General features: G+C 35.6%; 1 protein-coding gene across 3 annotated transcripts; it reads right to left on the bottom strand.

Moving 5' to 3' along the window:
* Positions 1-156: 156 nt before the first annotated feature.
* Positions 157-14,687, bottom strand: mindy4b (MINDY family member 4B). Of its 3 annotated transcripts, XM_079886456.1 has the most exons (12): positions 14,184-14,687; positions 14,071-14,098; positions 11,273-11,449; positions 6,394-6,513; positions 4,343-4,437; positions 3,963-4,128; positions 3,259-3,324; positions 3,061-3,131; positions 2,339-2,411; positions 2,069-2,245; positions 480-660; positions 157-360 (listed from the first exon to the last, which is right to left on the bottom strand). In XM_079886456.1, exons 1-12 carry the CDS (start codon positions 14,276-14,278, stop codon positions 218-220), a joined length of 1,392 nt encoding a protein of 463 aa, XP_079742582.1. In that variant the 5' UTR covers positions 14,279-14,687; the 3' UTR covers positions 157-217. The 3 variants fall into 3 exon arrangements, with proteins under 3 accessions (XP_079742582.1, XP_079742584.1, XP_079742583.1); XM_079886458.1 differs by lacking the exon at positions 6,394-6,513 and having other exon boundaries at positions 14,184-14,686; XM_079886457.1 differs by lacking the exons at positions 14,071-14,098; positions 14,184-14,687 and adding an exon at positions 12,467-12,644.
* Positions 14,688-15,087: the final 400 nt, after the last annotated feature.

The raw sequence follows: 15,087 nt of genomic DNA on the forward strand, positions 1-15,087 counted from the left end.
AGTTTAGCTCCAACCCTGAAAAAAATCACCTGCCTGTAACCTTCTAGTAATCCTGAGGACCTTGATTAGCTTGTTCAGGTGTGTTTGATTAGGGTTGAAGCTAAACTCTGTAGGACAGTGGCCCTCCAGGACCGAAGTTGCCCATCCCTGGCCTATATAATATGCTTTTAAAGGAGCATAAAACAAGAGGTGGGCTAGATATCAGGTTCAAACCTCTTTAGAAAAAAGGCACGGCCCCATTCCAGTCAATAACAGCACCCTCCCACTTCGTCCTAATGGTCATCTCCACAGATGGAAACTTTTTCTCTAGGTCTCCCTGAATGTCTTTATTTTCAGCCTCCCAGTGATGAGAGTGTGTATCTGAAATACAAAAAAAGCAATACAATGCAATACTATATTCAAAGTTTTGATTCACACAACTATATAACAGGCAGGCAGCATCAATGAGTAAGAGATATGGGTTTAGCTATTGACTGTACCTATGGTGAGCACGGTTGTGTTGAGCTGAGTCGGTTGGCCGTTGTAGAAGTAAAGCTGGAAAAGATGCTCCATCTTCCAGTCAGAGAGCAACGAACGGTTTGGGCTGAACAAAACACTGTAAGTGCCGTTGATGTTGCACACCCAGATAGGCAGCCTGGGGGTTTTCAGCATGCTGCCCACCTTAGGAAAAAAGGGATCCACTCAACAGAAGAATGCTTTTAAAATATAATATAGTTATTTATTTAAGTAACACTTTACATTACTGTTCTTTGTTGTATTTATGTAAGTGAGGATAGCAAAATAAAGTAAACTGTGACATTATACCCAAAAATTCTTCATACAGTGGACTACCATTAAAATTTATACAAATTTAGGACCAAAAATTATTCAGACAATTTGACCTGACCATTTTTTGCTTAAGTGTATTTTCTTTAATTGCTAATGCGACCTTTTTACACCACAGACTGAACAAAATTAAGCATTGCTTGGTAATTGGTTTACCTAAATTGGTATTATCTAATTGTGCACTTAAATTTAACAGATGACAGCTATTCAACCTAATTCATTTTTGAGACAGAAGGATGGCCGAAAGCAGTGAAATATCTACTGATTTGATAACGGAGTTCATGTCGTATTTTATAACCATTTTCTAAACTATAGCGAATAAACTGATAATGTGAGAAATGTTGAAGGTGTCTGAATAAATTTTGGTTTGACTGTATATATTTAGATTGAAGACTCATTTAAAACCTCCAAGTATGTCCTTTTTTTTTCTTTCTTTTTTACATTTACTCTTATCAGTGACTTTTTTGAAAATAAGGCATTTCAATAACGGATTAATAACCTTTTAACTCATTACCATTAAAGTGACTACTAAACCTACAAATTGGAGCCTGATAAAAATGCTCTAGTGTGCAAAGTCTAATGTGTCCTTCAATATTACATTTAAGGTTTATTTATTTTAAATGTTCTAAATTGCAACTTCATTACAAATGTTTAATTACAAATATTTAAATATAGAATAACATTTACATTATTATATAGCATCAAGTATATTTTAGTTTACCATAAATACTTGTCAATACATTTGGCAGTACACTTTAAACATTTCAAAGACAATAGAATTACGACAAAGATGTACTTAGTCCTACTTGAAAGTAATTACAATTGTGCATGTCTTCTTAAATAGGTCAAACAAAGTACTCTTTTTAAAAGTATTCTAAAGTCCTTGGAGAACCACTAGGGATCCATTTCAAGGTGCCTTAAATGATCTATTGTGTACTCAAGAATGTCAGCTTCAATGGATCCATTTTGTACAGTATGTTCCTCAGAGAACTGTCCTTGTTTTTGAAAAGTGGCTAGAAATTCTCCAAAGGGTTTGATCAGTGTGGCTCAAGTATCTTGTCATTTACAGCATTTATTCTTAGGTTACCCAAGTTAACCTACTGCAAAGTTTGCAGAGAAAGTAAGATCAGGTGTCAAAGATGATGATGGGACAAAAACCCAGACTGTTCTGACAGAAGAAATACACTTCCATTTTCTGTACATGGGAAAGCCCTCTAGAAAACACATAGGATGGGTACTGTACCAGGGGGAGCTGTGCATGCTTGACTTGTTCTCTGTTCCAGAGGAGATACCCAACATGACTGCGAGTCAGAACCCCGTGGAGCGGGTGGGCGAGCGGTTGGTCTTTCTCATCATTAAGTGACGTACCGTTGAAGACATGAGGGGAAGCACGGCCGGTCAACAGCAGGTTTAACAAAGCCTAATACATACAGAGACAATATGAAGCAATTAAATAGCTACTAAGAAGTCAGAGGGACAAAAGACAAAAAAATGTATTAAACAAAAACTTTACCTGTCGACAAACAAAGTTCCCCAAGCTCAAATGCAAAAGATGAGTGGTGGTACAATCGAAGTCTGCTCGTATCCTACAAATTCAGAGACTATGCTTAATTCATTCACTCATTTCATTCAATTTTGAGGTAAAATCTTGAGGTATTTCTCTGATACTGGAGATGTATGTTATAGTGTTTATGATATTATTAGTGATGGTATTATTGATCCTTAAAAATATTTCCTAAATACTCTACCAATTAAAAAATTAGGCATTGGTAAGATATTTTAATGTTTTTGAGAGATGTTATGCTCACCAAGGCTACATTTATTTGATCAAAAATACAGTAAAATTCAGTGTTTTTTTTTTTTCTGATTTCTATAACTTTTTTCTAACATTTGTAAAAGTATTTGGCACAGTGGCTCAGTGGGTAGCACTGTCGCCTTATTGCAAGAAGGTCCTCGGTTCGAGTTCGAGGCTTTTCGTGTGTGTGTGTGTGAGTCATGTAATAGGGAGGGCTGGGGAAAGCCATGGCGACATACCATGAAAAAAAAAAAAAAAAAATTCCAAAAAAAATCACGTATGGCGAGAGATGGCCCGCGAGTCGGATATGACTGAAATGGTCATTGAATGAATGAAAAGTATTTACAGTCACATTTGATCAGCAAGCCTTTCTTGCTGAATATAAATAATAATTTCTTTCAAGAAAACTTTTGAAAGGTTGTGTATTTCTGTGGACATACCTGTCAATAGTCCTGGAGAAGACAAGGCTGTACAGGAAAAGTATAATTCCATGGCTTCCTTCTTCCTTAAACTACAAACATTCAGGTCAAAGTTCTTAATACAACATAAAGGCAAATTTGATGCATAATATAAAGCATTAATCAAACAGTATTTCCTAAAAAAATAAATAATAATTTGTAATAAATAAATTTACCCACACATTGGATGTGCTCACATATAAAATATCTAACATCATCTTTCTTTTTAAAGGTGAAAAGCTGCAACTGTGGAATAAAAAAAAAGACATTAAACAATTACAACATATTTACAGTGTTTGGGAAAGTTACTTTTAAAAGTAATGTTGCAATATTGCATTACGCCCAAAAAAGTAACTGTGTTACTTGGTTACTTTTTGCATTACTTTTTCTCACCTAGGCTGGACTTGCTTGTTAATTTTTGAATAACCATAAAAAATTTTTTCAAAAAGTTATATTTTTGGCTAATATAAAGGCCCTTTTACACCATAAGTGAAATGGCGCAGGAGAAGAAAGTTAAACACTCTTACTTCAACATGAAAAAAAGAGAAAACACAAATGTGAAGTTTACCTAAAGCAATTTTTGCTTAGTATGGTTGAAATGGATCAAAGGTCAGCAGCAAAGACATTGCTTAATAAAGTGACATTAAAGTATATTTGTGTTATTAAACATTTAATTGCAGGTTTGCTTAATAGATAGCATTTCACTGTTTTTATTTATTTTGAGCGATACTGTATGTGTTTTTGTGCAAGTGAGAGTAAATGCATGTTCACATTTAGTCTAGAACTACAATAATCATCATGTTCACACAATTTACTGCATTACTTTACTTGTTACTTGAAAAAAGTAATCTGATTACATAACTCACATTACCCCCAACACGTACCCTCTCTGTGAAGCTGTCCAGTTTGTAGTCGAGGTGGGGGGCGAAACAGCGCTCTGACGTGACCAAGGAGACTGTAGCCGTCTGCTCCTCGCCAGCTGTCCATAGGATGTCAGCTAGAGCGGCTGCCAGCGCCCTCCTCTGTTCCTTCTCCCCGACCTCCAGCAGACTGAGAGAGAGAGAGAGAGAGAGAGAGAGAGAGAGAGAGAGAGAGAGAGAGAGAGAGAGAGAGAGAGAGAGAGAGAGAGAGAGAGAGAGAGAGAGAGAGAGAGAGAGAGAGAGAGAGAAAATGCAAGTTGTTCCTCAATGAAAATCTGAAATCTTCCCCTCTGCTATAATTATATTCCATACAAAAAGATACAAACTTGACACCAAAAACAAACCTTTGCATTGTGCACGCGGAGTTCCCTGGCTGGTTGAAGAGCAAGCATTTAATAATATGAGCCTGAACCACCATCTGAATAGCACTGGCTCCTCCCTGCAAGAGAACAGCCAGAGAAAACACTGTTTGGGCTCACATTTTGTAAATTTCTCTTTCACATTATCCATGTTATTGAGTAATTTCTACATTATAAATTATTTTAAATGTAATTGCCTTTTTCAGAATGCAGGATATTTTCATATTAATGAAAAAACTACAACAAACATGAATATAATTCATCCAAAAGCCATAATTAAAACGGTGTGTACCAGCGCCCAGTAAATGCAAGTACACATTTGATGTATTTAAAGGGATATTTCAGGGATATTACATGTCATTACAAACCCGTGGTCAACATCCAATACAAATAAAAAAATATATAAAGTTAAAATAGTCTGCCTAACTTCTAAATTCATGGGTTTGGAACGACCTGAGAGTGACAATCACAGAATTTTCAATTTTGGAAGAACATTCCCTTTACCATCACTTTATACCTTTTTTTTTTTTTAAATAAAATAATACTTTTAATTATTAAGGTTGCATTAAACTGATTGAAAGTGACAGTAAAAATATTTACAATATTACAACAGATTTAAGTTTCAAATAAATGCTGTTCTTTTGAATGTTCTCTTCATCAAAGAATCCTGGAAATATGTATCCTGGTTTCCACAAAAAAGTTTTCAACAATGATAAGATATTTTTTTCGAGCAGAAAATCAGCATATTAGAATGATTTCTGAAGGATCATGTGACACTGAAGACTGGAGTAATGAAGCTGAAAATTCAGCTTTACCATCACAGGAATAAATTATATTTAAAATATATGAATATAGTAAATGCATACTTGTGAGCATAAGAGACAGTTTTAATGGTATGCAACACTAAGTGTTCAGTTTATGAACCATTTCATGAGCAATGCAATGTAAGTGTTTTTTTTTTGTTAAATTTGCAATCGTTTGATGGAGAAAGTTAATCTTGAACCAGATGGCTCAAGCTATCAAGCAAGCTGGCTATTTATATAATTGTGCTTTCTCGTAGTGTCCTAATGCCAGTGTGTAATCTGCTAATGAATGGTATGCGCCACACTTCACTACCTGAGGATAATGGGAAACATATTTACTTAGCGTACCAATGATCTGTGGTTAAGAAAGTGGCAACATTTCAAACTCATTATACAATCATGAGGTGGCGGGAAGTGATGCAGTATTCAGACAATGGTGTCGGGCCAGTCAAACAGAAACATACTGAGTCATGGCTTCACCATGAAAAGAGATGATCTACCAAAGCTCGTAACACAACCCTTCTTCACTTATATAACTTGCAGTTCTGGCAAAGGGGAAGTAACTTTATTAACGTGATCATGCATAAGTGATCATCAACTGTCTCAAGTTTGTGCTTTACTAGAAGTCTTTTTCCATTTCCAGCATTAGCAGGAATTTTGAGAACTTCTGAGCACTCTTAAGTTCAAACTGCGTTTAATATAAATTTAAACTATAATTTATTTAATTGTAAATAACATGCAATTAAGTGTATGAAGATTTAATTTTATTTCATATTCTTTTAAAGTATATTATTTCCGTAATAAGAATGTTTGCTTCTTTTTTACAATGTTAACACATTGTACACTGATTCCTGGTCTGTGATCTATTTTAAAAACACATTATTATAAATAGTATGTATAATGTTTTTTAGTACGTAGCCCTGTACTAAATTATTGCAAATGTATATCATTGAAAATTTATCTCCAAACATTCCTTTTACCATTTTCATTATAAGAAGTCGTCCAATTTTGTTTCATAATGTTTTCCATTTGCCAATTTTTTCTAGGTATACACTTTCCCCTCACTAACACACTTAATGAGAAAGGTGAACATTTGTGTCTTCATCAAGTAATTTAATATGAATTTTCAAATCTGAATGTTTTAAAACAATATCCTACCAGTTTCCAGTGGTTTATAGCCAAAACTATGACAATAACAGATAAATGACAGATAAAGTTCAATCTCATACTCACCCTCTCAGTCTCCAGAGCATATGACGTATCAGAGAAAGGCTCACGAAACTTGAAGAATGATTTCTTCCACTCGTAGTTGAATATATGGAAGGTGTTCCCAAATAAAATACTTCTTAAACTCTGTATGAGTGATAAAGCAAAATGAAATGTCAAAATTATAATAATTTTTTTTTTTAAATGTAGTACATTTAGTTATTTACTTAGGCCTTATTTAGATAAAAATCATAATTACATTTATTTCTATAGCACATTTAAAAACAGCACATGTTGGCCAAAGTGCTTTGCATAAACAGCTTAGACTAGTCTTACAAGTTAGTCCTTTTTTTTTTCTTTAAGACTGTTAATAAGTCAGTAACAAAAACGTAGATTAGTCTAATTTGATACCAAAAAGTAAGACTGATTACCCAACACAGTTAGTTGGTCAGACTAGTTCTTACAGTTTTTCTCGATTGCTTAAACACTATAACCAGGCTTTTGAACAAAAATTTCAAAACCATAACGCCATTTATCAAAAAGCACACCCATTTCACTAAACTATAAACACTATTCCCTGTTGTTGGATTGGCAAACAAAATTCTATCACTGAATAAGAGACAAACATTTCCAATAGTCTTTGATGAGGTTTATTTTCTTGCAAGAAAAGGCCAGCAGTCATACAGTCACACAGAGTGGCTGCTGAGTGTGACAGTGAAGGGAGGGCATCCTTTCTCCTTTATAGTCTTGACTCCCAGAATGTTATCTTTCTAGGCAAATGATGGTATTTCAACGACATGTGGAACATTCTTAGATGTGTCCATCATATTGTATCCTTGAGTGGAGGCCCTCCTGTCACGTAACAACACTCTTTACCATTCCAATACAATTCGAATTCCATATTAGAATATGGTTTGTGTGTGCTCTTTTACTGTCATATGTTGGTCACACACATCTTACTCAAAGTAAATATATATATAAAAAAAAAATTAGAGGAGAGAGTAAAAAAAAAAAAGGAGTAAAAAAAAAAAAAAAAGTAAAACAGGAAAAAAAATATGTTTTTGTGTGTGTGTGTGTGTTTTCTGTGTATGAATAAAAATGTGCCAATGTATCCACTGGTTGTGTCTTTTGTGTTCATCATGTGAAAAGGTTTGTGAGGGGGGGGGGGAACATAACTTACCAGTTTTGGAAATGTTGTTTTGAATTTATTGCACCAGTGTGTAAGACTATGTTGTAATGTGTGTGATTGTGAGGGCTTGTGTGTCCTGTCTGAGGGCAAAGTTTGTTTTTTCAGCAAGAGTGAATGGTTTTGAGTGTAGAGCTTCATTTTGACCTGAACACAGATAGTCCTACAGAGCATCGATTGAATTTAGTTCAGTTAATTTGTTATGTTATGTACTTATTGTAGTCGGAATTATATTTTGTTATTTATTTGAGTTGTTTATATCTCCCTGCTCATGCACAAAATGTTGTGTTTTAATTGCCTCTGCTGTCAGTGCGGAAAACACATTCATCACATTCAAAATGATGGACAATGAGAAAGTCTAATACGACCTCTGCCCAAGAGGTTTTTGCAAATAGCCCCAAGTACAAAATAAATACAGTCATAAATTACACAAATTAAACAGTGAAATACAAGTGAAAAGAGATGTTTCTTTAGGTGAGATTTAAAAGCATCAAGAGTGGTACAGAATCTAATATAGAGAGGTAAACTGTACCAGAGATGAGGAGCTGCAACAGAAATGGCCCTATCTCCTTTCCATTTTAGACAAGACTTATGAATGGTTAATTAAGTAACCGATTTCTGAGAAATGCTGAAAAAGAAAGTGGTTCAGACTGAGCACCACAACACACTTGTAGCCAATCAGCAGTAGGGGGCTTGTCACTCATGACGGGGGAGCAAAATGAAAGAGAGAGAGGGAGATTTGAAGGAAGACGAGAAAATTTCAGAGGAATATCACTGGAAAAAGAAGTGTTATGATCAGGCAACATCTTTAGGACCCGCGTTGATATTAGAAAAGCTCTCCAGCAATGGAGACACCTAAGCAGGAAGGCCTGAACACGGACGCTGAGGTTGCTTTGTTTCTGCTCTATACACGAGTAACATTGGTTTTGCTGTGTTTCACAGAACCAAGATATGCTTTTGTTGTAGCCTAATGTTAGCTATAGTAACATGACCGTTTTGAGTGTCATTGTTTGTCTGGGGCTGCTTTGCTGCTGCTGATTTATTTTTCACAAAGCATTGTTTTGCTTCACTTGAACTATGATAAAGAGTCAACCACTCTTGCATTTCATGTTCATGCATTTTAGAGGCTGAATGTTTGTTTGGGTTGATTTCAAATATCAACAGTGTTTCTCAGAAATCGCTTACTGCACCTTTAAACTCTGTGAAGATCTTAACGGTCTAGACTCTAGACTCTAAAGAAGGGGTCGGCAACAGCCAAAACTAGCCCGCCAGGAATAATATCTGGTCCGCGCCAGCAGATAGATTATTTTGATAGCGGCTGGTTCTGAAATAGATCTGTCATGACAGCAACAGTTACTCACAATCACTTCGTCTGTAGTGATTTTGCCTTCAAAATAAAAGTATGAGAACGTTTTTGAAGCAATGTTTTAATTTTAAATGAATTGAGAGCTTTTAATTTGAAAAGTTCTGAAAGACATTCAAAATACTCTGTGGATCGCTAGACACACCTCTAAAATAGCCGTCATGAAATGTCTACTATATTCTGTGCAAACAGCAACAACTTCGTTGCAGATAAGACACACCAGCTTTGCATTCACTAAACTAGGTAGGATGAACGCATAGTTGTCTTTCCATTCTTCTTTGTATGCCCTATTTTCGCTGTCAACTTTCCTCTTTAGACTCTTTGATAGTGCCATTTTCTCTCACCAGCTATCTTGAATGTTAACATCACTCTGCATACGACATAATAGCGTACCTCCAGCACGCAAACAATAATAATAATAAAAAAAAATGCAGTTTAGTACGTGAGAATGCCAAGGAATAATTCTAAGTGTAAAAGTAGGCTACGTCAAATAATTATTACAGTAAGTTAGGCTCCATTGTGTAAACAAATTAAAATGATACACATTTATTATTCACAATATGGAAAGAGGAAATAAAAAATAGCTTGTTAAGAGTATGACTCAAACATGCCATTAATGGGCTTAATCAAGACCTCTTTTATTTTTTTAGTTATTTTTATCCATTCCGCATCTCCCACATGTGCGTTTTAGCAAGGCGGTCTGTGTTGCAAGATGCTGCAATATAGGCTATAGGGAGACATGTGGGTCAGACATGATTTTGACCACTTCATTCAGTTTTATTTAATAGAAAGCCTTTCTTTAATGTGAATTTCGTTTTGTATCTTCATTTCAATCAATGTTTCATATACCAATTGCCTGGATTTAATCAATAAGAAGCAGATATACTCTCTATAGACTACTCTCTTATGTAATCCGTATGAAATGTGCATTTCTCTCTATAGGCGCGATCACTATTGAAGCTGACACTGACACAGAAAACACTAGTTTATTAATAAACAATTCAATTGTCTCCTTTCCATATTTGAAACATTCATAATCATTACTTTTGCCAGTTCTTTGTGACAGCTTTTAGGTGCGTAATTGGCAGCGTCACCCACCGCATCAGCACCGCCCGAAAACATGGGGGATTTTTTAGACAATAATCGCTCAACCTATTCGATATTATATAATTAAATCAACTAATCGAATATTTCAAAAAATCGTCACTCATCCCTAGTCACTAGTGCTTTATTCATTTATCCAGTGTAAAACCCAGACACCGCCACACAAATGTGGCTTTTTGTTAATGACTGTCCTACTACAGGATTTAACACAGAGTAACAGCTCACTACCAGTTACAAAAGACACTGTAACAGTCTGTCACAGGCAATTCTAATTGCATTTTTCATTAATTCATTTCTTAAATTATCCTTTGACTATGTTCTGGGCGCCATCTAGTGGCAAATTTGTATTTTTTTTGGCCCGGTGCCAAATTTACTTGCCAACCCCTGCTCTAGAGTCAAGAGGATGTATTCTGCTGAAGAAGTTCAGTAATATAAGCCATTTAAAATCTTATATATTGAGCCAAAGGAGGAACTCTAACACAACTGCCAAAAATCAACATGCAGATTCAGCTATTGAAATGCGTTGTGTAATATAATTATTTCATTTAAATCTCTTATAATCAACATTATTCTTTTTTTTTTTATATATTTTATGGATTTTTGGAGAAAAGGTGAAGAAATATTTAAAGGTTATAGGGTACTTACTGGCCAAATTAAAAATAGCCCAAGCCCCAAGTTTCACCCATGTTCTGTAAATCTACCAAAGCGGAATAAGCAGTAGTTACACTAGCACACAATAAGCACTATACACTACCGGTCAAACTTTTGGAATAATAAAGATTTTTAAATTGTCTTATACTAATTAGGCTGCGTTTCTTTTATCAAAAATATACAGTAAAAACATTAATAATGTGAAATGTTTTTACAATTTAAAAGAACGGTTTTCAATTTCAATATATTCAAAATGTAATTTATTCCTGTGATCAAAGCTGAATTTTCAGCATCATTACTCCAGTCTTCAGTGTCACATGATCCTTCAGAAATCATTCTAATATATTAATATGATGAGCATACGAGACATCTTTCAAAAATCTTAATTACTCCAAACTTTAGACCAGTGGTGAATGTTTATTCTAAAACGCCCACAATAACCTGATCTCTTGCTTGAAGTCCTTATAAATAAGTCATGAGTCTATATCCCGTCTTTTGTCTTCGGTGCATGCACACATACACACACAGCACAAGTCTGTTGTGAGACACATGGGAGGCAAGAGAGCGAGGGTCAAGTGACAGGGTCATGTTCCACAACTCACCACTGCCAGCTCTGGTGACACTGGTTGCCCACCCAGACTTGGAGACACTGCGAGGGTTTGAGGTATGGAGTACGGCACTGTGAACAGGTTGTTTGGTGCGCTGACGTGATGGGCCGAGGTGGCAGGTCTGGATGAGTCGTCACTGTCCTCATCAGCTTTGATCTTCTCACTAGGTCTCTGTACACGTGATGAAGAGTGTGAACATTTAGCAGAACATTGCGCTTAGCAAAAACAAGTCTAGTGAAAGACATGATTACAAAATTATAATACAATATAATATATATAAAGTGAAAATCTGCAGTTGTTACAGAAAATTGTACCTTCGAAGCATTCCAAAAAATTTTAGTATTAAGATTTTTAAAGAAGTGTATGCTCACCAAAGCTGCATTTATTTGATCAAAAATACAGTAAAACTATAATATTGTAAAATATTATTACAATTTAAAAGAATAGTTTTCTATTTGAATGTGTTTTAAAATGTAATTTATTCCTGTGATCAAAGCTGGGTTTTCAGCTTCATTACTCCAGTCTTCAGTGTCACATGATCCTTCAGAAATCACTCTAATATAATGGTTTGCTGTTCAAGAAACATTTCTGATTATTATCAATGTTAAAAACAATTGTGCTGCCTCATATATTTGTGGAAACGGTGATGTATATTTTCTTTCATAAATAGAAAGTTGAAAAAAAAAACCCAGCTTTTTGAGTAGAAATCTTTTTTGTAACAAATAAATTTATTTACTGATACTTGATCAATTTAATGTGTCCTTGCTGAATAAAAGCATGCGTTTGTTGTAAAGATAAATCTTACATATGCTGAAAATTCAGCTTTGATCACAGCAATAAATTACATTTTAAAACATTCAAATAGAAATCTGTTCTTTTAAATTGTAATCATATTACAATGCTATAGTTTTTACTGTATTTTTGTTCAAATAAATGCAGCCTCTGTTAGCATAAGAGAGTTCTTTAAAAAATAGTAATCATTTTTTTACAACTTTTGACCAGTAGTGTATATTAATATAAATCGTATTGCTTTCTCTTTCTATTCTCACCCTCTTCCTGAACTGTGAGCACAGCTTTTCATAGAAAACTTCAATATTAACAAATCCCAAAAGCACAGAGTTACTAATCTTAGGAATATGATGATACCAGGTTTGTGCTGAATGAGCCATCAAGCAGATCTGAACTCACATCTTGGCTTCTCTTCACTTCCTCTTGAAGAAGCTCTATGTAGCTCAGTTTGGAGTGCTGCAAACTCTTGATGGTTTGCAGAAGGTCCTGATAATCCGTCATGACTGCTCTACATGCACTGGACTATTGCATGCAGATTCGATTTCACACATGGCATTAACAATATGCCTTCCAGTTAATGTGGTACCAAACCCACACAGCTCTCCTCCAGTCTGTGATACTGAGTTTGTTGAGAGGATGGCAGTCACACAGGCACATGCATACACTCGTCTGATTGGCTGACTGTATGTCATGGGAGAAATGACATGCGGCCACCTGAGAGCACAGTGTCGGCAGTATCAATTATAGAAAAATCAGACTGAACCACATGAGAAGGACATTGACACAGTACGTTACATTTCCGACTGCAAGACTTAGGGGATATTCAAGGAACAGTTCACCCCAAAAACAAAATTCTGTCATAATTTCCAAACACTTGTGCCATTTCTTTTTTCCTCTCAAATAAAAGAGGCTACATTTTATAGAACGTCATTTATATTCCAATGTACCATCCCAGCTAACAAAAATGTTCTAAAAACGTTTTGCTTACGTTCCCATTAAGTTATGAAAATGTTATTTCTGAATGTTCTGAACGTCCAGTAAAAAAAAGAAAAAAAGAAAAAAAATTCTTGGTTATGCAAACATTAAGGGAGGGGAACATTCCCTTTTATCATTTTGCAAACATTATGGGAACATTCCTTTGAAAAGTTCTCTAAACTAAAGGTTACACTTTATTTTAAAGTGACATAGTTACATTGTACTCAAAGAAGTACTGAGTAATATTAATTAACTACATGAACTAAGAGTTACAGTTAGGGTTTGGTTTAGGGTTAGTTACTTGTAATCTACTGTTCTTACTACTAGAGTAAGTACATGTAGTAAAGCAGGGTTCACCAATCTCGGTCCTGGAGGGCCGCTGTCCTGCAGAGTTTAGCTCCAACCCCAATTAAACACACCTGAACCAGCTAATCAAGGTCTCACTAGGCATACTAGAAACTTTCAAACAGGTGTGTTGGAGCTGGTTGGAGCTAAACTCTGCAGGACAGCGGCTACGACACCTTACAATAAAGTGTTACCAAACAAAATGTTAAAAAAAAAAAAAAAAAAAAAAAAAAAAAAAAAAGCAGCTTTCCATGAACAAGTTTTTGTGCTAACGTTTTGAGAACATTAAGGGGTTAAAACCCAGATAACTTAGAACGAACGTTCTATTAGCCTAACGTAACTGGAATAATGTATGTAGGCTATAACTTTGAGAAATCTGTTTTGATATTTTTTTTTAGGCTTGACATCTTCAGTCACCATCAATTAATGTATGGGAAATATTGGCTACATCTTCAAACATTTTCTTTTTGTGTTTCAGAGAAGGCAAGTCATACCAATTTGAAACGACATTAGGGGGGAATAAATGATGACAAATTTGTCATTTTGTAAACTTTTAGCTTGCTGTAGAAAACAAAACGCTTGTAGCGCAATAGACTTGAAACGAAATTCACCAGTCACGCCACGAATAAGGCATCCTGTGTCGTCTATTAGAAATAGAAAACAACAAACAACGTCAGACTTACTTTAACATAGCCTTGTTGCAAGTCCAACCTGTAAGGTAAAAAACAGGTTAATGGATGGTCTCTCTGGGCAGCAGAAGGAGAGAGAGAGAGAGCCCGTGCGTATCCTACCCTACCCGCGGGAGTTAAAGATTTCTCTCCATTCATCCAATTCCGCGATCTGCTGGAGGATTTCATCCAGTTCACCGCTCGCGTTCTCATCAGCGTTCATCTGCAGGTGACAGGGAACATCACATCAGCGTTTTGTTCGAGTCCTATAACTTTCCTGACTCGAGTTCAGTGAGATTCCAGGTCAAACAGTCTCACGGCTCCCCCGGGTTCACACAACAAAAGAATAAATAGCTCAATCGCCCGGTTGCCTACAGACAGAACGCGTTCTGGCGTTTTTCTCTGAGCATCGTGTTTTAACACGGCGTACCAACAAAACACGTCTTCTCGAGAACACTGTTCAGTTCCGTTGCGCTCAGTCCTTTGTGAGCGCGTTAATGCATGAATGGAATGATAGCTACTGTACACTTTTAATATGGTTATATAATAGGCCCTATATTTAGTAGTACCCTAGTACTTTTGTTTGTGAACTATTAAGGTTGTGGTAATTAGATATAGCAGGTGTTTCAGTACAGGGTGGAGCGTGGTCGAGACTCCGGTGTTACGGTTTTAACTGGTGTCCGTGTTAACTAACTGGTGAGTTGCGCTTAACCCCAGCTGTGAAACGATCAGGCGCAGATTCGTCAATTCCGTTACAATCAAACGTTCTCACTACGTAATGCTGGTTACGTTGTGTAAAAAAAAAAAAAAAAAAAAAAAAAAAGGAATTTCATTACTTTTTACAGCAAAAGTAGGCTACGTTTAATAAAAAAAGGACTCAAAATCCTCGTCGTTTCGGGATTCGAACTCGAAAATGCTATGATTTGCCTCTTGGCGAATTATCTAATTGAGCTATTTGACACCTAATTTAATTTTTGTGGTACTTGATATCTAAATCATTCACAATTCTTCTGTGTTTCATTACTAATAATA

Source organism: Squalius cephalus (genome assembly GCF_949319135.1).
Source record: "Squalius cephalus genome assembly, chromosome: 11".
In the NCBI taxonomy this organism is placed as follows: Eukaryota; Metazoa; Chordata; class Actinopteri; order Cypriniformes; family Leuciscidae; genus Squalius; species Squalius cephalus.